General features: G+C 36.3%; 2 protein-coding genes across 2 annotated transcripts; both read right to left on the bottom strand.

Moving 5' to 3' along the window:
- Positions 1–7,557: 7,557 nt before the first annotated feature.
- LOC114042639 (olfactory receptor 14I1-like) lies at positions 7,558–12,385 on the bottom strand. Its single transcript, XM_027861331.1, has 2 exons — positions 11,488–12,385; positions 7,558–7,628 (listed from the first exon to the last, which is right to left on the bottom strand). The coding sequence occupies exons 1-2, from the start codon at positions 12,383–12,385 to the stop codon at positions 7,558–7,560; spliced, it is 969 nt and encodes a 322-aa protein (XP_027717132.1).
- Positions 12,386–20,200: 7,815 nt separating this feature from the next.
- LOC114042638 (olfactory receptor 14I1-like) lies at positions 20,201–25,168 on the bottom strand. Its single transcript, XM_027861330.1, has 3 exons — positions 24,271–25,168; positions 22,432–22,495; positions 20,201–20,456 (listed from the first exon to the last, which is right to left on the bottom strand). Exons 1-3 carry the CDS (start codon positions 25,166–25,168, stop codon positions 20,201–20,203), a joined length of 1,218 nt encoding a protein of 405 aa, XP_027717131.1.
- Between the last annotated feature and the right edge of the window lie 2,359 nt (positions 25,169–27,527).

Here is a 27,527-nt window from a genome sequence, read left to right as displayed (position 1 = left end):
TCATTTTACAAATTAATAAATAAAACAATTCACCATTTTATTTTTAATATTTATTGATACATTTGAGTTTCACATTATTTATGGTTCCAAATATATCATCTTGCCTTGCCTTTTCCAGAGGGCTAGGTGTCTGGGCATCTCGGTAGTACGGGAGGTATAGTGCTGGAGCTACAGTCCAGAAGACTCATCTTCCTTAGTTCAAATCTGGCCATTTACATTTAGTTAAAATGTATACACATTTTCTATCTGTGTGTTCCTGGAAAAGTCACTTCACTCTGTTTGCCTCAGTTTCCTCATCTAAAAAATTAGCAGGAGAAAGAAAAGGCAAATCACTCCATTGTCTTTGCCAAGACAATCCTTAATGAGGTTATAAAGAGTCTGACACAACTCAACAGAACGATTCCTTTGTAGTGGTAGGCATAAGGAAAGGGTCTTCAATTTCATTGGGATAGGGAACTCTAAAGTGAAAAAAGTCGCTCTGTCAATGCAAGCCTACAACTTCTTTGCAACTTACATACATTTAAGGAGTTTTCTAATGCACTGAGGGATTTAATACTTTCATCAACACTGCACATTTTTTCAAGGCACTGTTTCTTGAGGAACTTCTAGTCATGCTACCCACTTGACTCTACTTAGGTGTCTCTCTAGTCTACTATACATTACAACCAGGTTTCTTGCCCACCTACCTTGGGGTAATGCTTCTCTAAATCCTAATCTCTTGATTGGTGAGTCATTGGGCACGATTATAATTTTTGAGGTTATCTCAGTCATGTTACTCACTTCTTCTCCCCTTCAGGCCCCATGAGTTGGGGAATGACTGAATAAGATATGGTGACCCTACTTCTAGCTCCCCTTAGTATTTTCTCTTTCTCTATTTGAATGTAAGCTTCTTGTGCTTAGGAACTTTATTATTTTTTCAGGAGAGGATACTCCATCTATCTATCTATCTATCTATCTATCTATCTATCTATCATCTATCTATCTATTATCTATCTATGTCTATTGTTTTCCCCTTTGGACTGTGAGTTCCTTGAGAGCACAGACTATCTATGGCCTTTCTCTTTATCCCTAGTGCTTAACACAGAACTCACCACATAATATATGGTTGATAAATGGTTATTGACCAACAGACTGGATTTTTCTTGACCTCAGTGTAAGGAAACCATTTTTATCTCCTTTTCTGGATAGAGTGTGAATTGAGATTGAGTTACTGCTTTGGGGAAGCAGACTAACATAAAACGTTTTAGACCTTAGTGGTCATCATGTCCAACTACCTCATTTAAAAATGAGGAAACTTCGATCAAAAGAGATGAAAAATTTCTTGCCCAGGGAAACATACTTATTTTGTGGAATTCAAACCCAGGACTGTCTGTACAGTAGTCTATGAATTGTTAATTTTGTGTAGGTAGGGGAAAGACACAGCCATCATAATGATGATAAGACATGACATGACATAAGACATGACAGTGTAAAATAATGGTATGTGTTGGTAGAGAAACAATACAATCACCCTGAGAGCAGCTTTTGCCTAAACTTATCTCTTGTTGCTAAGGGGATGAATTAGTGTTGCATCCATTCTTCTGCTGATAAAGTAGACCCTAAGTAAATGGGCTGGTGTCATGATAATATACTACAGACAATAACTGTTTGTAGGATGGGTAAAAATAAATGATTGATTCACTCTATTCAAAGTAACATTATGTCCAAGGGAGTGATTTTCTGAGGAGAATCATGTTGTTGTTATATCTTACCCAGTTTAGACTATTTTAGGCATAATAGTAGATGGCTGCCTTTGGAATTGCAATATTAAGTTCTTGTACCATCTGAGAGAAAAGGTCATAGGGAGGGAATGGACAACCATTTAATGAGGGAGCCCAGCAATGCTGACCACTACCAGGCCAGCTCATTCCCTGAACTACACAACTTTTTTCCAGCATCACTGCCCCTATATAGGCACTTCCCCTATCAATTCCCTTTATGTTTTTACTTCCTTTACTAGAATGACACATCTTGGAGACATCTGGATTTGTTGTGTTTGTATCTCTAGCTATTTTTTGTACTTTTTTTCCAAGTGATAATTTATATAATTTTTATCCAATTAAGTGTAATAACAATTTTGAACATTCTTTTTTTTTAATTTAGAGTTACAAATTCCCTCACTCTCTCTATCCCTCCCTGATCCATCCCTGAAAAACAATGCAACGTGACATAGATACTACATATGCAGTCATCTGAAAACTTATTTCAATATCACACATGTTACAAAAGGAAACACTGACAAAATAAAACACAAACAAAAAAATAAGAGAAATAAAGGGAGTTAAAAAATTAGGGTTCAATCTACATTCAGATTCCATCAGTTCTTTCTCTTCAGGTAGATTGTATTTTTTTTTTAATTTTAAGTCTTGGATCATTGAATTGCTGAGAATAGCTAAGTCGTTCACAGCTGATCATCTTATAATAATTTTGTTAAAGTGTACAGTGTTCTCCTGGTTCTGCTCATTTCACTTTGCAGCAATTTATATGTCTTCCCAGATTTTTCTGAAGCCATCTTGCTCATCATTTTTTATAGACAATAGTATATCACAATCATATACCAGAATTTGTTTAGCCATTCCCTAATTGATGGTCATTCCATGAATTTTCAATTTCTTTTCCATCAGAAAAAGAACTGCTATGAATATTTTTGTACATATTTCCTATTCCTTTAATCTTTGATTATTTTTTTTGATACAGATCTAGTAATGTCATTGTTGGGCCAAAGTGTATTCACAGACTTATAGACCTTTGGGCCTAGTTCCAAATTATTCTCCAGAATGGTAGGAATAGTTCAAACTCCAATAACAGTGTATTAGTTTCCCAGTTTTTCCATAACCCCTCCAACATTTATCATTTTCCTTTCCTGTCATACTAGCCAATCTGATAGATGTGAAATGGTATCTCAGAGTTGTTTTCTCTAATCAACAGTGACCATTTATCAATTGGAATGACTTGTATTCTTATAAATTTGACTTGTTTCTCTATATGCTTGAAAAACGAAGCCTGTAACAGAAACTTACTGTAAATTTTCCCCCAGTTCCCTACTTTCCTTCTAATCTTGGCTACATTAGCTTTGACTGAGAAAAAATTTTAACTTAATATAATCAAAATTATTCCTTTTGCATCCTATACTGTTCTGTATCTCATTTGGTTATAAGTTCTTTCCTTATCATAGATCTGACAGGTAATATATTCCATGGTCCTATAATTTGCTTATGATAGCAGTCTTTCTGTCTAAAACATGTACCCATTTTCACTTTAACTTGATGTACAATGTGAGACGTTGCTCTACACCAATTTTCTGGCCAAATGCTTTCCAGTTTTCCCAGAATTTTTGCTAAATTGTGAGTTCTTCTCCCAAAACCTTGGAACAATGCAGCCACTTCCATAGCCCACTGCTGGCTTTCCAAGGTGCAGCCTGCACTGCACTGTAATTCAGGCCTGGCCACCACCTTGGTGAAAGAGACATTTCTTGCCAACCCCCTCAGTTGTCTTGGGCTGGAAAATTATTTGCCCTGACTTTTTCTTGGTTTTGTTACTCTAGAATTTGATTTGATGCATCATTTTAAAGTTTTTTGGAGGGAAATTTGGGAAAGCTCAGATGAGTCCCTGCCTTTATTCTGCCATCTATCTCTAGCTCTTTAGTAGGCCAAAAATGAGCACTTAAAAAATGCTTTTTCTCTGTCCATCCAACCATCCTAAATCCATAAATCCATCCATTCATACTACAATCTCTCTGTCTCTTCTGTCTCTCTGTCTATGTCTCTTAGTCTATTTGTCTCTGTCTCTGTCTCTCTTTGTCTCAATGTCTGTCTCTGTTTCTGTCCCTCTCTTTCTATCTCTTCCTCTCTCTTCCTATCTCTCCCTCTTTCTGTCTCTGTCTCTCTATCTTTCTATCTCTCTCTGTCTCTGTCTCTCTCTCTCCTCTGGTATTCAATTAAACACATTTTCATCAATTTGCTCCTAAGAAAGAGATGCTATGCTAGATGGTAGATAAATGTAAAGTTATATAAAAGAAGGCATCTTTTCTCAAGAAGCTTGAAATTAATATACAATAATTTATAATGTACCTACTATGTACAAAAAACCTCTTAGGTGCTAGGGATATAAAGAAAAAACTGAAACAGTATTTGCCGTCAAGGAGTTTACCTAGGGCTTAATTGGTATAAATAATTAATCCTCTGAGGTGGTTTCATTTTTTAAAATTCACACCAGATATTTCCTTTGAACTACAACCAATTACCATATTTTTCACAACTGTAACTTCAAAGTGTGCCAACTGAAATGCACATGATTACTTCAAGAGAACCATAATATTTACTAAGTGACTCAGCTGTAGCCTATTGAAAGGGAACGAAGAATCCACTAGGAGAGATAAAGCATTTCTACTTATAGATATAATAGAAAATAAAAAGCAATAAGCACATACGACAAAAGATAGGTAATATATAAAATTATGCATAATGAAAGGTTACTTCCTGCTTGATGGATGAGGAAAGACTTTGCGCAAAATCATAACATCAAAATTGAGATGAAAAGACTACAATGATCATTAAGCCAAACCCCTTACTTTTACAAATGAGCAAACATAGGAACAAAGTACTCAGGGGACTGTTATATACATACATGCATGTGGGTGTGTATTTGTATCTGTATGTATGTGTATATATTTGTATGTGTAGATGCATATATGTATACATATGTATGTATATGTGTGTATATGAAAGATGAGTATCTACCGATTTTAAGCTCTTTTATGCATATTTAGACATGTTTCTTAGCATTTTATGTTTTCAAGGATGGACATTATATGTGTGTGTGTGTTTGTGTATATGTTTGTATATATGTATATGTGTATATTTTATATATGCACATATACATATATATAAACATGCACATATACACACATATGTACTCATACACATAGATAAGACTATTATGCTTATTTCTACCTGTCATCAGTTTCTCCAAAGGCAGATAGCACCTTTCTAATGAAGATCCAAGTCTTTTCATGTTTTTCTAAATCAACCAGATCATCATGTTCTACATCACAGCACCCAATGACACCTTATCTGAGAGATTGTCTATGAAAATGTTTCCCCAATTTTCTGCATTCTTTCTATTCTTGGCTACATAAGTTTAATTTATACAAGAAAATTTTCATTTAAAATAATTAAAATTATCATTTTTACATTTCCACAATGCTCTTCCTTATAGTTTAAGGTCTGATGCTGCTGAATCTCCTCCCTTTGTATCTTTTTTTTTCTGGTTTTCTTTTTTTTTCTAACTAATTCAAATAATTTTTAGTAATTTAATTGAGATGTCATTGAAAAAAGAAATTAGGTAAAATTTTGATTTTAAAAATTATATTAACTTTTGCTAACCATGAACAATAAATAATATTTCAATTATATATATATATGAGTTTATTTGTATAAAAAGTGTTTTATATTTATGTTCATATAGTTCCTGTGTGTCTTTTGGCAGATATTTTATACTGTCTAGGTATTTCCGATGATCTAAAACAATATTGATTAATATTGCTGCCACATGGTGCGGTTTCTCTATTTTTTTATTAAATCTATATTAACTTTAACTTTGTCTAAGATTGTGATTGCTATCCCTGCTTTTCTTACATAGTAAATTCTACTCTTGTACTTTACTGTTTTATGGGTAAATTCATCCCATTCACATTACAAGCTATAATTACTTATGTATTTTCCTCCTTCCTCTTTCTCTTCACTATTCTTCTCACCTTATTTACCCTATCCCTCCTCACTGTTCTACTTTACTTTTACCCATTACATTGCCCTCCTATTTCTTAACCTATCAACTCCGTTAAGGGTCCAGCTCTTTTCCCCTTCCCTCACCCTATCCTCTTGCCACTTTATTTCTTTCTGAATTTAGAAGACTTTTAAACCCTTCTGGATGTACATGTTTTCCCCTCTTTAACCCATTCTTGATGAGAGTAAGATTCCAGCATACCTTCCCTCCACCTTACTAGCTTCTTCTCTATCAGTTTTTTCTTTTGTGCCTCATTTGTATAAGATAATTACTCCTTTTTCTTTATTTCTCCCTACACAGTGTTTTTAGAATCACCCCCATCATACTCAGTTCAGCCCACTCCTTTCTTTTAAACTACCCAGATGACAACAAGCATAAGAGTATTACTCATATTTTCACTTATACAAAGTAAACCATTTGACCTTATTGAATCTATTATGATTGGAGATTACTGTATATTTCTTCTCAGCGTTATATGTTGAATTTTCTTTTAAGTTCTGGGGGTTTTGTCACAAAAACCTGAAAGTCTTTGAGTTTATTAAATGTCCATGCCACACCCCTCAATTTGGAGTTGTCTTGTGAGATACAAGAGTGGTTTTCCATTTTCTTCTCTAGCTCATTTTATAGATGAGTAAACTAAGGCAAACAGGGTTAAGTGACTTTTCCAAGCTCACACAACTAGTAAGTGTCAGAGGCAAGATTTGAACTCAGGAAGATAGATATTCTTGACTCCAGGCCCAGCCCTCTACCCATGTGCCACTTAGCTGCCCTGCATATTCCTTAGTTCTCACTCTTTAATGAAAGCAGTCATCTATAGAATATGGTATTCTTCAAGATCAACCTCCCCACTTTGTTCTTCGGAATACATTTTTGAGATAAGATATGTGACCACTTTGGTTTCTTTTGGTTGTGTTTTGCTTTTCCTTGAACTGAAACAATTTGAATTTAGTTGAATTTGCCTTTCCACAGAGATTACTTTAAATGGTCACTCATTCTTCCCTCTCCCTGTGTTTTCACATTATTCACTGGCAAGAAAACATGGCCTTCTTGAAATTCCTGTTTTATAGCACTCTTTAGACTCAGTTCAGTTGTGTCTATAGGATGCTTTTATCTACCCAAAACATTTCAGGCTACACAAGGTGAAGTTGTGGCTTTCTCAGAATGAAGAAATTCCAATTGGTAGAATTCTCATTCCAATTCACTCCAATCCCATCATGTAGATTCAAAGCCAGCATGTTGACAGTAAGACTGATTAGTGAATCCCTCCGTGCCTTGCCTTCACATGCTGGGGAAGGGACAGAGAGGTCACTGTTGCAAATATAAAAGAGAATAAAGCCATCAAGTGTGTCTTGGCAGGGAGGTCACTAGCAGTTGGGGGCATCAGGAAAGGTTTCATGTAGAAAGGGGTGTTTCCATTGAGTCCTCCATCAAGTGGATTGTCATAGTTCTTGCTCATGCTCCTAATGTTCTTTTTGCTGTTGTCATTTTTGTCATGTCCGGTGACATGGTCTTTGGCAGTCGGGTGAAGTATATGGATACCTTCTATGTCTTTTTGTTGAAGTTTAGGGGCTTAGAGGTGCTGGGATCTTGAAAAAGCAACATGAAGGTGTTGCCCAAATGAATTTAACCCAAGCCTTCTTTAAGCCAAAGACAAGGTTTATTAAAGATCCACCATGTTGGATAGACCCTTAAGGAACCTAGAAGGAAGAAAAAAATGTTCTCTGAATTATCTTGTCAATGGGAGCTGTGAGATTCCTCATACTGCAGATGTTGAGCCAACCACCCAAAGACAATGTACTGACATCCTAGTGATGGCATACAGTAGGGGGTGACAGACGGACACAAAGCAGGCATAGCAAGTGGCCATTCTCAAAGCAAACTTTGTAGCTTCAAACAAGAGAAGGAAGCAGACCTGAGCTGTGCAGCTAAGAAGAGATAGGGGTTAAAGGACAGTCAAGGAGTTTATGATGAATTTCTGGAGCATGATTGAGATGCCACAGATACTTAGCAAGCATATATTGCTCAGAAAAAAAATAGATAGGAGAACAAAGGTATGCAATAGTAATAATTACAGCAATGGTGAGAAGATTCTCCATCTCAGGACCAAAAGGTCAATCAGCAGGAAGAGTACAGTGTGTAATGTCTGCATTTCCGGTATGTCATGGGACCTGGAATACACCATTAAGACTAAACTCTCCTCTCTACCCTTATGGAGCATATATTCTAAGAGTTGATTAAGTCATACTCATAGATATAATTCACATGACAAAGTACATAAGAACTTTCATGAAAAATGTGAATAGATGGCTGCATTTGAAATTGAAATACTACATTTTTAATATATGAGAGAAAAGGTCATGGGAAGGGAAGGGACAACCATTTAATGAGAGACCCAAGCAATGCTGACTTCACCACCAGGTCAACTCCTTCCCTGCACTTCATAACATTTTACCAACATTACTACCCCTGTATAGGCACTTCCCCTTCCAGTTCCCTTTATGTTTTGCCTTCCTTTACTAGAATGATGCTTCCTGGGGACATATGGCTTAGTTGTTTGTATCTCTAGCTCTTTTTTTAACTTTTTTTCTGAATAATAATTTGTATATTTTTTTATCCAAAGAGATGTAATAACAATTTTTAATATTTTTTTAAAATTTTGAGTTACAAATTCCCTCACTCTCTCTGTCCCTCCCTGGCCCATCCTTGAAAAAGCATGCAAAGTGATAGAGATAATACATGTGTAGTCAGCAAAAACTTATTTCAGTATTTGAAATGTTGCAAAAGGAAATAGACAAAATAAAACACACACAAAAAAATAAGAGAAATAAAGTAAAAAAATTGAGTTCAGTCTACTTTTGGACTCCATCAGTTCTTTCTCTTCAGGTGGATAGCATTTTTCATTAGGTCTTAGATCACTGAATTGCTGAGAATAGCTAAGTCATTTACAGTTAATCATTCTATAATATTTTTTGTTACAGTGTACAGTGTTCTCCTGGTTCTGCTCACTTCACTTTGCAACAGTTTATATGTCTTTCCAGGTTTTTCTGAAACCATCCTGCTCATCATTTCTTATAGATGATAGTATTACATAACAATCATATGTCACTTTTCTTTAGCCACTCCCTAATTGATAATTGCCCCTAAAATTCCAATTCTTTTCTGCTAGAAAAAGAGCTGCTATAAATATCTTTGTACATGTTTCCTTTTTCCTTTAATCTAGAACTTTTTTGGATACAGATATAGTAATGGTATTTCTGGGTGAAAGGGTATTCACAGAATTAGAGACCTTGGGGTACAGTTCCAAATTATTCTCCAGAATTGTAGGAACAGTTCACAACTCCACCAACAGTGCATTAGAGTTCCAATTTTTTCATAACTCCTCCAACATTTATCATTTTCCTTTCCTTTCATAATAGCCAGTCTGATAGATAGGAGTGGATACTTCAGAGTTGTTTTCCCTAATCAACAGTGACCATTTATCAATTGGGAATGACTTGTATTCTTATAAATTTGACTAGTTTCTCTACGTACTTGAGAAATGAGGCCCTAAGTAGAGAAACTTGCCATAAATGTCACCCCGCATTTCCTGCTTTCCTTTTAATCTTGGCTATATTGGTTTTGATTAAGCAAAAAGTTTAATTTAATATAATCATTTTACATCCTATAATGCTCTCTATCTCATTTGGTCATAAATTCTTTCTTTATCCATAGATCTGACAGGTAAAATATTCCATAGTCGCATAATTTCCTTATGATATGTCTTTATGCCTAAAACATGTACCCGTTTTTACTTTGTCTCGGTATAAGATGTGAGATGTTCTTCTATATCGAGTTTTTTGACCAAATGCTTTCCAGTTGTCCCTGAAATTTTTGTTAAATACTGAGTTCTTGTCCCAAAACCTAGGACCAATGCACCCACTCCCATAGCCCACTGATGGTTTTCCAGGGTGCAGCCTGCACTGCACTGTAATTCAGGCCTGACCACCACCCTGGTGAAACAGACATTTCTTGCCAACCTCCTCAGTTCTCTTGTGCTAGAAAATTATTTTACCCTGACTTTTTGTTGGTTATGCCACTCTAGAATTTGATTTGATACGTCATTTTAAAATTTTTTGAAGGGGAATTTGGGAAAGTTGATTAAGTCTCTGCCTTTACTCTGCCATCAATCTCTAGATCTTTAGAAGGTCAAAAATGAGCACTTACTGAATGCTTTTTCTCTATCCATTCATCCATCCTAAATCCATAAATCCATCCATTCATACAATCTCTTGCTGTCTCTTCTGTCTCTCTGTCTCTGTATCTTAGTCTATTTGTCTCTGTCTCTCCCTGTCTCTGTTTCTGTCTGTCTCTGTCTCTGTCTCTTTCTGTCTCTCTGTCTCTCTCTCTCTGTCTGTCTCTCTCATTCTCTCTATCAACTTATTCAATTAAACAGATTTTCATTAATTTGCTCCTAAGAAAGAGATGCTATGCTTGATGGTAGATAAATATAAAATTATGTAAAAGAAAACTTCTGTTCTCAAAAAGCTTGAAATTAATATAGAGTACTTTATAATGCACCTACTTTGTGCAAAAACCCTCTTAGGTGCTAGGGATGTAAATAAGTTTACCTAGGACCTAATTAATACAAACAATTAATCATCTGAGGCGGATGCATTTTTTAAATTTACATGAGATATTTCCCTAGGACTAGAACCTATTAGCATATTTTTCATAATTGTAACTTCAAATTGTGCCAATTGAAATACACATGAACACTTCACGACAGTCACAGTTTTTTACTAATTGACCAAGTTGTGGGCTATTGAAAGGGAACAAAAAATCCACCAGGAGAGATAAGACATTTCTACTTCTACATGATATAGAAAATAAAAAACAATAAGCACATACAAAAAAGATAGATAATGTATAAAATTCTGTATAATGAAAAATTACTTCCAGTCTGAGGGATGAGGAAAGAGTTTGTGAAAAATCATAACGTCAAAATTGAGATGAAAGGACTATAGTGGTCCTTAAGCCCAACCCCCTTGTTTTACAAATGAGCAAACTTACTAAAAAAGAGGTTAAGTTCCCGGGGAACTATTATATACATGCATACCTATATGTGTGTATGTGTATGTGTATTTATAGATCTGTTTGTATAGGTGTGTATAAGTATATATGTATATGCGTGTGTATTTGAAGGATGACTAGATCTTCAACACAAAAAGGAGAAGGATATTATCATCATAAAGATGGGTAGAAACAAAAGGATGAAAGTGAGAAGGCAAGAAACAAGTTAAGGGGGAAAACAATGCAACTATCCTGATGGCTGATTTTGTTTAAGCTTACTATCATTGTTTGGGAATCAATGAGTGTCCCATCCATTTTTCTGATGACAATGTTGCCCAAAGGCAATGGGCAGGTATCATGATAATTCCACTTTTGACAATCACTACTTGCAAGATGGGTCCCTGCTTTGTGGAAAAAAATAAATGATTCATTTCATCCCATGTAACATTTCATCTAAGGGGTATTATTTTTGGTGCCATTTCTCCCCATTTTAGGTCACCTCATACGTCATCCTGCACATTTGATAGATTAGATACATATTCTTCAGTTTTTTTTATGTTTTGAAGGATGGACATTTGATTCTTGGGTAAAAAAAGCTCTTCCTGATCATCTTACCCATGGCAACTGTAATGTTGTGATTCCTCAGGCTGTAGATGATAGGGTTCATAAATGGGGGCAGTATTGTATAAACCATTGCAATTAAAAGGTTTTCGATAGGTGATGAGTATGATGTGTCCTTGAGGACTGCAATCATTACAGAGATGAGAAACAACATGAGAATCATCAACTGAGGGGAGCAGGTTGAAATGGCCTTGTGGCGTCCTTCCATAGAAGGAATCCTGAGCACACTGCAGAAGATGCGAGCATATGACGCAATTAAAAAGGCAAAGCAGCATAGCAAAAAACACAAACTTGCTACAATTAATACAAACTCAGCATGAAACACATCAGAGGCTGAGACTTTCAAGACATGAGGGACATCACAGAAAAACTGGCGGATCACATTGGATCCTGAGAAGGGCAGGCGGAACATGTTCCCAGTGTGGACAGCTGAATAGATAAGCCCACTGAGCCATGAGCCAGCTGCTGCCCAGACACAACGTGCTGGCGTCATGATGATGCCATAGTGTAGGGGGTGGCAGATGGCCACAAACCGGTCATAGGACATGGCCACAAGCAAAGCAAGCTCTGTTGCTGAAAAAAAGAGAGAGAAGAAGATCTGAGCAGCACAGCCAAGGAGGGACAGGGACTGAGTGCCAGACAAGGAATTCACAATGAATTTAGGAAGCGTGACTGAGATGGTGCAGGTATCCAGGAGGGATAAGTTGCTCAGGAAAAAATACATAGGAGAGTGAAGGTGTGGCTCAGTTATAATTGCAGCAATGGTGAGAAGATTTCCCATCAGGGCAGCCAGGTAAATCAGCAGGAACAGCAAAGCATGTAGGACCTGCAGCTCCCTCATGCTGGAAAACTCCAGGAGGAGGAATTCTGTGATGACTGAGAAGTTGCCCATTCGCGCTGGTGAGCTGCAATTTAACTAAAATCAAATAACACTATGAGTAGAAGGAAAAGGGTTGAAAAGAAGAATGAATTAAAGTGTTTACTCAGATAAAACCTGAAAACCATTCTGCTCCAATAAACCTGAACAAACTTAAAATCACATTCCATTTTAAAGCCATAACCAGATGAAGGCAGAGCTTGCAGTAGAAATGATGATGTTAAGACGCATCCAACCATTCTGGAACAGAGGGTTAAATTCTTAGCTCTACAGAATGACCGGAGGAACTTATACATGATGAACATTAGCACTTCAAATTTAATAAAGAAGACTATCACCCCCAAGAGTGGAGATGGATTTTGTGCAAGTGTGTGCATGCGCACACACACATACACACACATACCAATATACATACATACATTTATACACACATATGCACATATAAATACATGTATGTGTACAGACACATTTATATATCTATAGAGCTATGTCTATATCATTATATTAATATTTATCTATCTATAGATCTAGATAAAAAGAGAGAATGAGAGAAAGATGAGGAGGAGAGAAAGATTAACACATTTATTGCATATTTCAAAGGGTTACATTCAGGAAAGTGGTTTGAAATCATAAACAGTATATAAATTGAGTTAATATTATTGATAGTATTACTTCACAGGATAATAAACCGAGGCCCAAACTAATTCAGTGTTCTGTACAAAGTAACGAAGACCATAGTAATAAAGACAGAACTTGAAACCAGTTATTCAGACTCTAAATGCAGTTTTCCTCATAAAAAATAAAAATACAAAATGTTATTAAACCAAAAATAGTGATTACTCTGTTGTTGTTAAGTCATTTCTCAGTCGTGTCCAACTCTACATGAAGTCGTTTGGGTTTTTCTTGGCAAAGGTACTGAGCTGGTTTGCCATTTCTTTCTACAGGTCATTTTACAGATGAGGAACTGAGGCAAACAGGGTTAAGTGACCTAACCAGGGACACACAGATAGTAAGTATCTGAGATCAGATTTGAGCTCTTGAAATTGGGTCTTCCTGACTACAGGCCCAGCATTGTATACTGTACTACCTAGTTGGTAGATAACTCTATCCCTTATTCAAATGATCAATATATATGGTTTAAGATTCGTGTCATAGGCTTAAATGAAAAAGAACATCACAGTAGAAATGTCAGCTCTTCCAAAATGCTTATCATATTTCTGTTTGTTTATTGCCTTTCATAATCTCATCTCTGCAGTTCAGCCTTTTTTGCACTAGTCCGACGTGTCAAGAGCTCTGAATCAGAGTTGATAAGCAAGCAATTGGTCAACATTTCACTGCTTCATGCTTTCCTCTTTCATGCTAAGAATGTCCACATTGCCTTTGCTTTCTGAAAAAAAAGAGATGTCCCATTTGTGCCCTTAAATTTGATGACTAGCAGAAGCCTTTTTGTTCTTCAGGCTGAAAAATTCCCACCCAAGTAAATTCCCATTTTATCCTCAGTCACTGAGAATCTTTCCTGTAAATAAGGAGAATATGGTTTCTTCTTGTTCTCGTGAGAGCATCTTTCCCCAAGTTAAATAAATCCTACCTGAAGGCTAACCCATGTCTTCCATCTGGTTCAATGATAAGAAAATGGACCTGGGAATTCAAGAGATCTGATTTTTGGAGTTAATTTTACTCCTCTCTAGGCTTTTCATTCTTAGGATAGCCTCTTTATCTTTCACTTCTTACTTCCTCCGCGAATCGGGCCCAGGACCTGTAATATGAGTTCTTTGCAAAATATAATCCATACTGCCACGAACAGAGAAATTTATATTTCCAAAAATCATTGCACAATATTTCTTATTGAGTGAAAGGTATCCATTTCCCTTATTAGTTACATGAGGATGAACTACTACAACATCTAATTGACTTTGAAAAGGAATTAGGAATGGTTCAGTGATTTTATTTCTGTAGGCACCTGCTGGAGGAAAAACTATGAGAGATGGAGATGGAGATGATAGCTATAGAGAGAGATGGATGTAGAGATAGAGAAAATATACTAATACACAAATACATATATATAGAGAGAGATAATAGATAAATAAATGAATAGATAGATGTATAAATGGATGTTTCAGACAGCAATAGAGATACTGATGGAGTAATATCCAGATATACATATATGTGTGTATGTATATGTATAAACATAAGTGAGTTTTACATATATAAATATACATAAGTTGCATGTGTATATATAAAAATAGAGTACATATACCTATATATGTGTGTATTTATATGTATGTATGGAGAGAGAGATAGAGACATTTATGATAGAGAGATAGAGAGATGGATAAATAGACGTGTATCATCCTTCCACTTCACCACAAATACTCTTCTAAACCTCAGCCTCTTTCCCAAGTTTTTCCCCAAACCTGAACTCCCAAGTCAACATCAGAATTCATTCTCCAGTCTTCCAAACATCCCACCATTTAGTATCACAGTGCTACCATTTTAACAGCATTGTCAAAACTCAGTGCCCCTGAATTCACTGATCTAGCACAATCTCACATCCTGCCCTATAGGCAAACCTATACATTCACCTTTAGCAGACACACACTTACACACATTGACATACCCTCACACATACATAAACAATAAGTATTGCTGTGGTCCAGGCTTCTCTTTCCTCCTCTATAACCAAAGTGAGAAAGACCTAGAATTCTCAGAGGACAACATGACAAAATACAAATTTACAGGGTTTTAGCTCATATCAGCAGTCTCTTCATTTTAATTTTCACTGAGAAATGACTTACATTTGCTTCATTTCCTACACATGTAAATGTCCACTTTCCAGTCAGAAGAAGTTAGGAGACGTAGCACCTATTTCAAGCCATTCAAAAGTGACCTCCACCTGAAAGAGTTTCTGAAGGCCACACACCTTCTTTGAAAACAGCTGGGGAATTGCTGAGATAGACTCAGTGAAGTATCTCATTATTCTGCTGAATGTATCAAATATGATCATGGGAGCAGAAACTCAAAACTGGAAGGAAGCTTAGAGCTCTAACATCCAGGCCCTTTCTTTACAAAGGAAAAACAGAAACATGCAGTGACTGATTCTAGATTCCCCAGGTTATAAATACGAAGTCAGGGTTAAATAGTTGTTTTTTGCTTCCAAATTCAGCACTCCCTCCATTGAATTTATTCAAAAAGCCAACCCTTCTTTGTTGCAACAAAGTTGGGTTACTGATGAGGGAATAGGGGAACCTGAGAGGTGAACTTAGAACTTATATACTGCTCCTATGTCGGTTATGTTTATAGTACTCCATTATAAAGGTTGAGCTATAGACAAAGTGCAGCAAGGAATTAACCCTCTTGCCCCATTTTTCCTTGTGATCAGCAACACAAATTTGCAATTAATTTGAAGTGGAACTGAGGTCTATCATCATAGATCAGAACAATAAATAGTACTTATATGTACATAACATTCTTCACATTCATGAAGTATGTTAGATATATCATCTCGGATGAGCTTCAAAATGAGTCTGTGAGCTACAATGATAATACTATGCACATGTTACAGGCATAAAAATGGGCAGTTCAGCGAGGCTGAGACTTAGTCATAGTCAAGTCATAGTAAGTCAGCAATCAGTTAGTAAGTGTCTACTATGTCCCAGACGTGGTGGTAAACACTAGGGCTACAAAGAAAGCACAGATCTCATAGAACTCACAGGCAGTTAGGAGGAGAAAACAAGTAAATAAGTAGGTACAAATGGTATATACAGGAAGAATTGGAGATAATCTCAGAGGGAAGCTCATAAGAGCCAGAAGAAGAATTTGGACTAAGGTTTTATTTAATTCCAAGCCACCACACCATCCACAGTGTGATGCCAAACTACCTCCCAGAAAAAAAAAAAGAATCATTTACACAGGGATAATGCCCATGATTTTGAGTTCATGCATTAAGCACCTGAGCAAACTAACCAGTCACGAAGGAAAATAATCATCACCATAATGAAAATATCTAGGTTCTTTGTTCTGATGTATATACTTTCCACTCTATGTTGTTATTGTCATTAGAGTCTCCACCTACTTACAGTTCTACACATAATCTGGAGAGTATTTCTTTCCTCACAATTAATTCCATTCTCCCTGGCAGACTAAAAATATGGCAAGGCACTGAATTCTAAACCTCTGAACCTGTAGGCATTCTGGAGATTTTTGGTGATGCATGTCTTCTAGAACTCAGTGAAATATATTTCCTAGTGTCATTTGGAGAAGGTGCTGTGAAATCATCAGAGTGTTCAAAATAATCATCATCATATCTTGGCTTGCTATGGATTCTCTGACCCATCCTTTGAGAATAATTAGATAGGATATAGTCTCTTGTATAAACAATATGGGGGGAAATCTTCTCCCTTCAGTCTCATTAAAATGTCATTATATGGTTATTGGGACTCTGAGAGAGTCCATGATGTTCTTAGTCAATAGTCAATAAACAATTATTGAATGCCTACTTTGCGCCAGGCACTGTGTTATGTGTAAAGGAAATGGGGAGAGGAAGATGACGGGGAAATAGAACCTAGCAAAAGACCACGAGCAAGACGTACAAAGGGAGTACAAGTGGTAGGAAAAGAGAAGACTGTGTTGGGCTCCTCCATTAAATGGAGGATTTAGAGGTCATGACTCTGCCCCCCAGTCAAGGGGTCCGATGAGATGGGTAGAGGACAATAATAAAATGCGAGTAGTGTGGTTCATTTAATCTGAGAGGATAGCGTGACTTCACAATGAGTTTGTTTTATAAATGTTAAATCCATTTATTTATAATTCCTAATTCATTTTTAAAATTTTATTAATATGCCTTTCTTGTGAGTCTGTCCCACAAAGAGAATAAAGAAGGAGGAAAAGGTTTTACATATAAAAACATTTTAGAAGCTCTTTTTTTGGTGGCAAAGAATTGGAAATTGGTGAGATGCCCATAAATTGAGGAATGGCTGAACAAGTTGTGGTATGTGATTGTGATGGTAAACTACCATGCTATGAGAAATGATGAGGGCAATGGTTTCAGAAAAAACCATGGGAATATTTGTATGAACTGCTGCAAAGTGAAGTGATCAGAACCAAGAAATCTTTGTACATAGTAACACCAATATTGCAATGATGATCAACTGTGAAACACTTAGTTGCTTTGGTTAATACAATGATCCAAGATAATTGAGGAATTATCTTGAGGAATCATGAGGAAAGATGTCATCTACCTCCAAAGAAAGAACCAATGAACTCTGAATATAAATTGAAATATAATATTCTCACTTTTGTATTTTTCTTCCTTTTTTGAAATGGCTAATATGGATATATGCCTCACATGATTTCAATGGTATAGTGGCTAGCATATTAGTTGATTTCTTGGTGACTATGGGAGGGGTACAATGTGGAGACTTAAATAATAAAGAAAGAAAGAAAGAAAGAAAGAAAGAAAGAAAGAAAGAAAGAAAGAAAGAAAGAAAGAAAGAAAGAAAGAAACATTTTAATTGCTCTATTTTTGTGATTCTGCTCAGCTCACTCCACATCAGTTCATATATCTGCCCAAGTTTTTTTCTGAAATCATCCTCCTAATCATTTCTTATATCACAACAGTATTTTATCACAATCATACAACCACAACTTGTTCAGCCATTCTCCAATTGATAGCTATGTCCTCAATTTCTAATTCTTTTGCCACCACAAATAGAGATGCTATAAATTTTTATACATATTAGTCCTTTTTTTATCTTTCTGTGGAATAGTCCTAGAAATGAGTCGAAGTTGTATATACAGTTTTATAGACTTTGAGCATAGCTCCAAATTATTTTCTAGAACGGTTGGATCAGTTCACAGTGTCTCTATTTTTCCCCATTCCTTCCAGCATTTATTTTGTTTTTCTGTTATGTTAGTTAATCTGATAAATGTGGCATGATATTTCAGAGTTCTTGGTTTTTAACTGCATTTCTTGAATCAATCATGATTTAGAAATATTTTTCATATGACAATACTGAAAAATGACTGAATGGCAACAACAAAGTGGCATTAATGTGTCATCTTACAAATTAATAAATAAAACAATTCAACATTTTTTAATATTTATTGATACTTTTGAATTTCCCATTATTTATAGTTCCAAACATATTATCTTGCCTTGCCTTTTTCCAGAGAGCTGGGTGTCTGGGCAGCTAGGTAGCACAGGAGATATAGTGTTGGGTTTCTAATCTAAAAGACTCATTTTCCTCAGTTCAAATCTGGCCATTTACACTTAGTTAAAATATACACACATTTATTATTTGTGCGTACTTGGAAAAGTTACTTAACCCCTCCGTTTGCCTTAGTTTCCTCATCTAAAAATGAGCTGGAGATAGAAATGGCAAATTACTCCAGTATCTTTGCCAAGACAACCACAAATGGGGTCACAAAGAGTCTGACACAACTCAACAAGAACATCAATCCCCTTGTAGTGGTAGACATAAAGGAAAGGGTCTTCAATTTCATTGGGATAGGGAACTTTAAACTGAAGAAAGTCCCTCGATCAATGCCAATCTACAACTTCTTCACAACTTAAACATTTAAGGAGTATTCTAATGCAGTGAGGAATTTAATAACTTCACCAAGACTACACACATTTTAAAAGGCACTATTTCTTGAGGAACTTCTACTCATTCTACCCAATTGACTCAACTTAGCTGTCTCTCTAGTCCATTAAACCTTCCCATCAGATTTCTTGCACACCTACCTTGGGGTAATTCTTCTTTAAATCTGATTCTCTTGATTGGTGAGTCATTGGGCAAAATTATAATTTGTGAATGTGTCTCAGTCATGTTACTCACTATTTTCCCCTTCAGGCTTCATGAATTGGGGAATGAATGAACAAGATATAGTGACTTTATTTCTAGATCTCCTTGATATTTTGTCTTCCTCTATTGGAATGTAAGCTTCTTGTGTTTAGGAACTTTATCATTTTTTTTTGAGGAAAGGGTACTTTGTCTGTCTATCTCTTATCTATCTATCTCTCTAGGTATTTATCTATCTGTGTCTATTGTATTCCCCATTGCACTGTGAGTTCCTTGAGATCATGGACTATCTAGGGACTTTCTTTTTATCCCCAGGGCTTAGCACAAAACTCATTACATAATATGTGCTTAATAAATGGTTATTGACTGACAGACTGGAATTTTCTTCACCTTGATGGAATGAAACGAATTTTATAGCCTTTTGGGGGTGGATTGCGAATTCAGGTTGAGTTACTGCTTTGGGGAAATAGACTGAGATAAAATGCTTTAGAATTTAGAGGCCATCATGTCCAACTTCCTCATTTAAAAATAAGGAAACTTAGGTCAAAAAAGAGTAAGTTTTTCTTGTTCAGGGAAACATAAATATTTTGTGGAATTCAAACCCAAGACTGCCTGTACAGTGGTCTATGAGTTGTTAAAGTTGAGTAGATAGGGGAAGGACATGGCCATTATAATGATGAGTAGAAGCAGAGACGTGAAAGTGTGAAGGCATGATATGGGTTGCTAGGGAAACAATACAACCATCCAGAGAGCAGCTTTTGGCTAAACTTATCTTTTGTTGCTAAGGGGAAGAATTAGTGTTGCATCCATTTTTCTGCTGATAAAGTAGACCCTAAGTAAATGGGCTGATGCCATGATAATACACTACAAAAAATAAAAACTTGTAGGATGGGTAAAAACAAATGATTGATTCACTCTATTCAATGTAACCTTAAGTGCAAGGGGGTGATTTTCTGGGGAGGATTGTTTTGTTGATATATCTACCCATTTTAGACCATCTGAGGCGTATTTAGACATATTTCTTAGCTTTTTATGTTTTCAAGGATGGACATTTTGTCTTGGGAAAAATGCCCTCTGAATTATCTTGCCACTGGCAACAGTGACTTTCTGATTCCTCAGTCTGTAGATTACGGGCCAACTGCTGCCCAAAGACAATGTACTGACAACATGGTGATGCCATGGTGTAGGGGGTGACAGATGGACCCAAAAAGGCATAGCACATGGCCATTAGCAAAGCAAAATTTGCTGCTTCAAAGAAGAGAAGGAAGCAGACCTGAGCTGTGCAACTAAGAAAGAAGAGGGGTTGAAGGACAGTCAAGGAGTTTATGATGAATTTATGAAACATGACTGAAATGGCAAGCATATGTTGCTCAGGAGAAAAACTAGGTAGGAGAGCAAAGGAGGGAGATAACAATGGCAAGAAGATTCCCCATCTCAGGAGCACCAGGTAAATCAACAGGAAGAGTACAATGTGCAAGATCTGCTTCTGCTGTGTTTCATGGGACCTAGAATACACTATTAAGAATAAACTCTCCTTTCTACCCTTAAGGAGTATACAGTCTAATAGCTGATTAAGTCATATCTGCAGATAAAATTTACATGACAAATTACATGACAAATATTATGAAAAATAATAGTAAATGGGTGCATTTGGCATTGCAATACTGAGCTCTTTTAATATTTGAGAGAAAAGGTCATGGGGAGGGAAGGGACAACCATTTAATGAGGGACCCCAGCAATTCTGATGGTCACTACCAGGTCAACTCACTCCCTGAAATTCATAATTTTTATTACCATTACTGCCTCTATATAGGCATTTCCCCTTCCAGTTCCCTTTATGTTTTAGCTTCCTGTACTAGAATGCCACATCTTGGAGACATCTGGATTAGTGGTGTTTGTATCTTTAGCTCTTTTTTGCTTTTTTTCCAAGTGATAATTTGTATAATTTTTATACAATTAGGTGCAATAACAATTTTGTGTATTCTTTTTTTTAAATTTTGAGTTATAAATTCCCTCACTCCCTCTGTCCTATCTTTGAAAATGCATGCAATGTGATAGAGATAATACATATGCAGTCATCCAAAACTTATTTCAGTATTAGACATGTTGCAAAAGAAAACACAGACAAAATAAAACACACACATACAAAAAAAAATAAGAGAAATAAAGGAAGTTAAAAAAACATTAAGGTTCAATCTACATTCAGACTGCATCAGTTCTTGCTCTTCAGGTAAATAGCATTTTTTTTTATTTTAAGTCTTAGATCATTGAATGGCTGAGAATAGCAAAGTCATTCACAGTTGATCATCTTATAATCCTTTTATTACTGTTTATGGTTTTCTCCTGGCTCTGCTCATTTCAGTTTGCAGCAGTTTATATGTCTTCTCAGGTTTTTCTGAAGCCATCTTGCTCCTCATTTCTTATAGACAATAGTATCATATCACAATCATGTACCACAATTTGCTTAGCCAATCGTTAATTGATGGTCATCCCATGAATTTTGAATTTTTTTCCATCTGAAAAAGAGCTGCTATAAATATTACTTTACATATTTCATTTCCTTTAATTCTTGAACTTTTTTGGTTACAGACCTAGTAGTGGTATTGCTGGGCCAAAAGGTATTCATGGACTTTTAGATCTTTGGGCATAGTTCCTAATTATTCTCCAGAATGGTAGGAATAGTTCACAACTCCACCAACAGTGCATTAGGGTTACAATTTTCCATAACTCCATCAACCTTCATCATTTTCCTTTCCTGTCATATTAGCCAATTTGACAGATGTGAGTTGGTACCTCAGAGCTATTTTCTCTAATCAACAGTGACCACTTATCAATTGGGAATGGCTTGTATTCTTATAAATTTGACTTGTTTCTCTATATGCTTGAGAAATGAGGCCTTTAACAGAGAAACTTGCAGTAAATTCCCCCCCCAGTTTCCTGCTTTCCTTACAATCTTGGCTACATTGGTTGTGATTGAGCAAAAATGTTTAATTTAATATAGTCAGAATGATTCGTTTTGCATCCTATAATGTTACCTATCACATTTGGTCATAAATACTTTCCTTATCCATAGATCTGACAGGTAAAATATTCCATGGTCCCCTAATTTGCTTATGATACCAGTGTTTATGTCTAAAACATATCTATTTTCACTTTAACTTGTTCAACAATGTGAGATGCTACTCTTCACCTGGTTTGTGGTGAAATTCTTTCTAGTTTTTCCAGTATTTTTTGCTAAATAGTGAGTTCTTCTCCCAAAACCTAGGAACAGTGTAGCCACTCCCACAGCCCACTGCTGGCTTTCCAGGGTGCAGCCTGCACTGCACTGTAATCAAGGCCTAAACCTCACTCTGGTGAAAGAGACATTTCTTGCCAACCTCCTTGGCTGTCTTGGGCTGGAAAATTATTTTACCCCGGCTTTTGTTGGTTATACCACTCTAGAATTTGATTTGATGCACCATTTTAAGTTTTTTGGAAGGAAATTTAGGAAAGCTGAAGTGAGTCCTTGCCTTAACTCTGCAATCTATCTCTGGCTCTTTAGTAGGCCAAAAATGAGCACTTAATAAATGCTTTTTCTCTTTCCATTAATCCATCCTAAATCCATAAATCTATCCATTCATACTACAATCTCTCTGTCTTCTGTCTCTCTATGTTTCTTAGTCTGTTTGTCTCTGTCTCTCTCTGTCTCTTTCTCTCTTTTCCTGTCTCTCTGTCTCTGTCTCTCTCTCTCTGTCTCTCCCTCTCTCTCTCTCTATGTCTCTGTCTCTTTGTCTCTCTCTCTCTCTCTCTCTCTCTCTCTCTTTCTCTCTCTCAGCAGCCATTCAATTAAACAAATTTTCATTAATTTGCTGCTAAGAAAGAGATGCCATTTTAGACGTTAGGTAAATATAAAGTTATGTAAGAAGGCTTTTGTTCACAAGAAGCTTGAAATGAATATATAATAATTTATAAAACACCTACTTTGTGTGAAAAACCTCTTAAGCACTAGAGATATAAAGGCAAAACTGAAATAGTCTTTGCCATCAAGAAGTTTACCTAGGGCCTAATTAGTACAAATCATTAATCACCTGAGGTGGTTGCATTTTTAAAATTCACACCAGATATTTCCCCTGAAATACAACAAATTACCATATTTTTCATAATTGTAACTTCAAATTGTGCCAATTGAAATACACATGATCATTTCAAGACAGCTATTGAAAGGGAACAGAGAATCTACCAGGAGAGACAAGGCATTTCTACCTCTAGATGTGATAGAAAATAAAAAACAATAAGCACATAGGAAAAATAAAGATAGGCAATGTATAAAATTTGCATAATGAAATATTACTTCCAGCTTGGTGGACGAGGAAAGACTGTGTGCAACATCATAACATCAAAATTGAGATGAAATGACTGTAGTGGTCTTCAAGCCCAACCCCCTCATTTTACAAATGAGCAAACTCAGGAACAAAGTGTTGAAGTTTCCATGGACCTATTATATACATGCATACATATATGTATGTGTGTGTATATGTATTTATAGATCTGTTTCTATAGGTGTGTATAAGTATATATGTATATATATGCATATGTATATGTGTATGTGTATCTGAAGGATGACTAGATCTTTAACACAAAAAGAAGGAGAAGGACATTATCATCATAAAGATGGGTAGAAACAAAAGGAAGAAAGTAAGAAGGCAAGAAATAACTTGGGGGGGGTAACAACCCATCCATCCTGATGGCTGTTTTGGGTTAAGCTTATCTACAAGTGTTCAGGGGATCAATGAGTTATCCCCTCCATTCTTCTCATGGCACTGTTGCCCAAAGACAATGACCTGGTGTCGTGATAATTCCACTTTTGACAATAACCACTTGCAGGATGGGTCTGTGCTATGTGAAAATAAATGAATGATTCATTCCATCTCATGGAACATTACATCTAAGGGTCTGTTTTCATGGGTGGTAATGTTTTGGAGGCCATACCTCCCCATTTTAGGCCACCTCATATGTCATCTTACACATATGACAGGCCAAATACATATTCCTCAGCTTTTTTATGTTTTCAAGGATAGACATTTCTTTCTTAGAAAAAAAAAATCCTCCTGATCATCTTGCCCATGGCAACTATTACATTCTGGTTCCTCAGGCTGTGCATGATGGGGTTCATAAATGGGGACAGTATTGTATAGGTCATTGCAATTAAGAGGTTTTCAATAGGTGATGTGTCTGATGTGTCCTTGAGGACTGCAGTCACTGCAGAAATGAGAAACAACATAAGGATTGCCAACTGAGGGGAGCAGGTTGAAATGGCCTTGTGGCGTCCTTCCACAGAAGGAATCCTGAGCACACTGGAAATGATGCGAACATATGATGCAATTAAAAAGGCAAAGCAGCATAGCAAAAAACATGAACTTGCTACAATCAATACAAACTCAATATGAAATGCATCAGAGGCTGAGATTTTCAAGACATGAGGGACATCACAGAAAAACTGGTGGATCACAATGGGTCCTGAGAAGGGCAGGCGGAACATGTTCCCAGTGTGGAGAGCTGAATAGATAAGCCCACTGAGCCATGAGCCAGCTGCTGCCCAGACACACCGTGCCGGCGTCATGATGATGCCATAGTGTAGGGGGTGGCAGATGGCTACAAATCGGTCATAGGACATGGCCACAAGCAAAGCAAGCTCTGTTGCTGAAAAAAAGAGAAAGAAGATGATCTGAGCAGCAGAGTCAAGGAGGGACAGGGACTGAGTGCCAGAGAAGAAATTCACAATGAATTTAGGAAGCGTGACTGAGATGGTGCAGATATCCAGGAGGGATAAGTTGCTCAGGAAAAAATACATGGGGCAGTGAAGGTGTGGCTCAGTAATAATGGCAGCAATAGTGAGAAGATTTCCCATCAGGGCAGCCAGGTAAATGAGCAGGAACAGCAGAGCATGTAGGACCTGCAGCTCCCTCATGCTGGAAAACTCCATGAGGAAGAATTCTGTGATGACTGAGAAGTTGCCCATTCACGCTGGTGAGCTGTAATTTAACTAAAATCAAGTAACACTATGAGTAGCAGGAAAAGTGTTGAAAAGAAGAATGAATTAAAGTACTTATGCAGAGAAAACTTGAAAACTACTCTGACCCAGTAAACCTGAACAAAAGAAAAATCACCTTCTATTTTAAAGCCATAACCAGATGAAGGCAGAGCTTGCAGTAGAAATAGTGAGGGTAAAATGTATCCAACAGTTCTGCACAGAGTTTTAAATACTTTGTTCTACAGAATGACCAGAGGAAGTTATACATTAGGAACATTAGCACTGCAAATTTAATAAAGAAGACCATCACCACCAAGGATGTTTGAAATGAATTCCATGCATGTGCGTGCACATACACGTACACAAATATACTCACATTTTTGCATTAACACACATATATACATATATAAATACAAGTATTTATGTATACATATCTATATAGAGAGTTATATCGACATCATTTTATTTATATTAATCTATCTATAGATTTAGATAGAAAGAGAGAATGAGAGAAAGATAGGGATGAGGGAAAGATTAACACATTTGTAGCATATTTCAAAGGGCTGTGTTCAGGAAAGTGGTTTGAAAACATTCAGACATTGTAAATATTGAGTTAATATTATTGATAGTATTACTTCACAGGATGGTAAACCAAGGCGCAAACTAATTCAGTGTTTTATGGAAAGTAAGAAAGACCATTAGTACTGAAGTCAGAACTTGAAGCCAATTATTCTGACACTACTGTGGTGTTCCTCAGAAAAAATTAGAAATACAAAAAGTTATGAAACCAGTAACAGTGATTACTCTCTTTGTTGTTAAGTCATTTTTCGGTTGTGTCCAACTCTGCATGATGCCATTTGGGTTTTTCTTGGCAAAGATACTGAACTGGTTGGCTATTTCCACCTCCAGTTCATTTTACAGTTGAGGAACTGAGGCAAACATAGTTTAGTGACTTACCCAGGGTCACATCACCAGTAAGTATCTAAGGCCAGATTTGAACTCATGAAATGGATTCTTCCTGACTTCAGGCCTTGCATTTTATACAGTACTATCTAGCTGGTTGATTGTTCTGTCCTCTGTTCAAATGATCAATATATGTAGTTTAATATTTATGTCATAGGCTTAAAGAAAAAAGAACATGACACAGTAGAAATGTCACCTCTTCCAAATTACTTATCATATTTTTGTTGGTTTCTTTCTTTCCCTAACCTCCTCTCTGCAGTCCAGTGTTTTTTGCACTTGCCAGGCATTTCAAGAGCTCTGAGTCTGAGTTTACACACAAGTAATTGATCAACATTTTACTGCTCAGATATGTTTCCTCATTCTTGTCCATGTTGACTTTACTTTCCGAAAAGTAACAGATGTCCCGTTTGTGCCCATAAATTTGATGGCTAACAGAAGTCTTTTTGTTCTTCAGGCTGAAAAATTCCCACCCAAATAAATTCCCATTTTATCCTCAGTCACTGAGAATCTTTCCTGTAAATAAGGTGAATAAGGTTTCTCCTTTTTCTTGCAAGAGCATTTTTCCCCTAGTTAGATAAGTCCTAGCCTGAATTTAGCCAACATATTCCCTCTGGTTCAATGATCAGAAGATAGACCTGGGAATTCAAGAGATCTGGTTTTTAGAATTAGTTTTACTCCTTCCTGGGCTTTTCATCCTTAGTGTCACCTCTTTATCTCTCACTTCTTGCTTCCTCTGGGCATCAGGCACAGGATCTATAACATGAGCTCTTTGGACAATATAACCTGTACTGCCCCTACCAGAGCAATTTAAACTTCCCATAATCAGTGCATAGAATTTCTTACTGTGTGAAAGGAACCAATTTCTCTGATCAGGTACAGGATGAACTACTGAAAGAGCCAACTGACTTTGAAAAGGAATTAGGAATGGGACAGTCAATTTATTTCTTCAGGCACCTGCTGGAGAGATAACTATGTCTAGTAAGGCAGAAGGGCAAGACAGAGAAAGAGCTAAGGTAGAGATGGAGATGGAGATGGAGATGAGAGATAGAGAGAGAGATGGAGGGAGAGGTAGAGAGAAATATACTAATATACAAATATACATATAAAGAGATAGATGATAGATAAATAAATAGGTAGATATATACATAGATACTTCAGACTGCAATAGATGGAATGATATCCAAATATACATACAAATGTGTATGTATCTATGTGTATAGAAGTGTGTTTTATACATATAAATATACATAAATTGTGCATATATTTATATTTTAAAATTGTTCATATACTAATATATAAGTATGATTCTATGCATCTATGGAGAGAGAGAAGCTTGTGATAGATAGATAGATAGATGGATGGATAGATAGATAGATAGTGACAT

Source organism: Vombatus ursinus, unplaced genomic scaffold (genome assembly GCF_900497805.2).
Source record: "Vombatus ursinus unplaced genomic scaffold, bare-nosed wombat genome assembly UNPS02014662.1, whole genome shotgun sequence".
NCBI lineage: Eukaryota > Metazoa > Chordata > Mammalia > Diprotodontia > Vombatidae > Vombatus > Vombatus ursinus.
The sequence above is the reverse complement of the archived record's forward strand: the minus strand, read 5'-3'. Positions and strand labels throughout refer to the sequence as shown.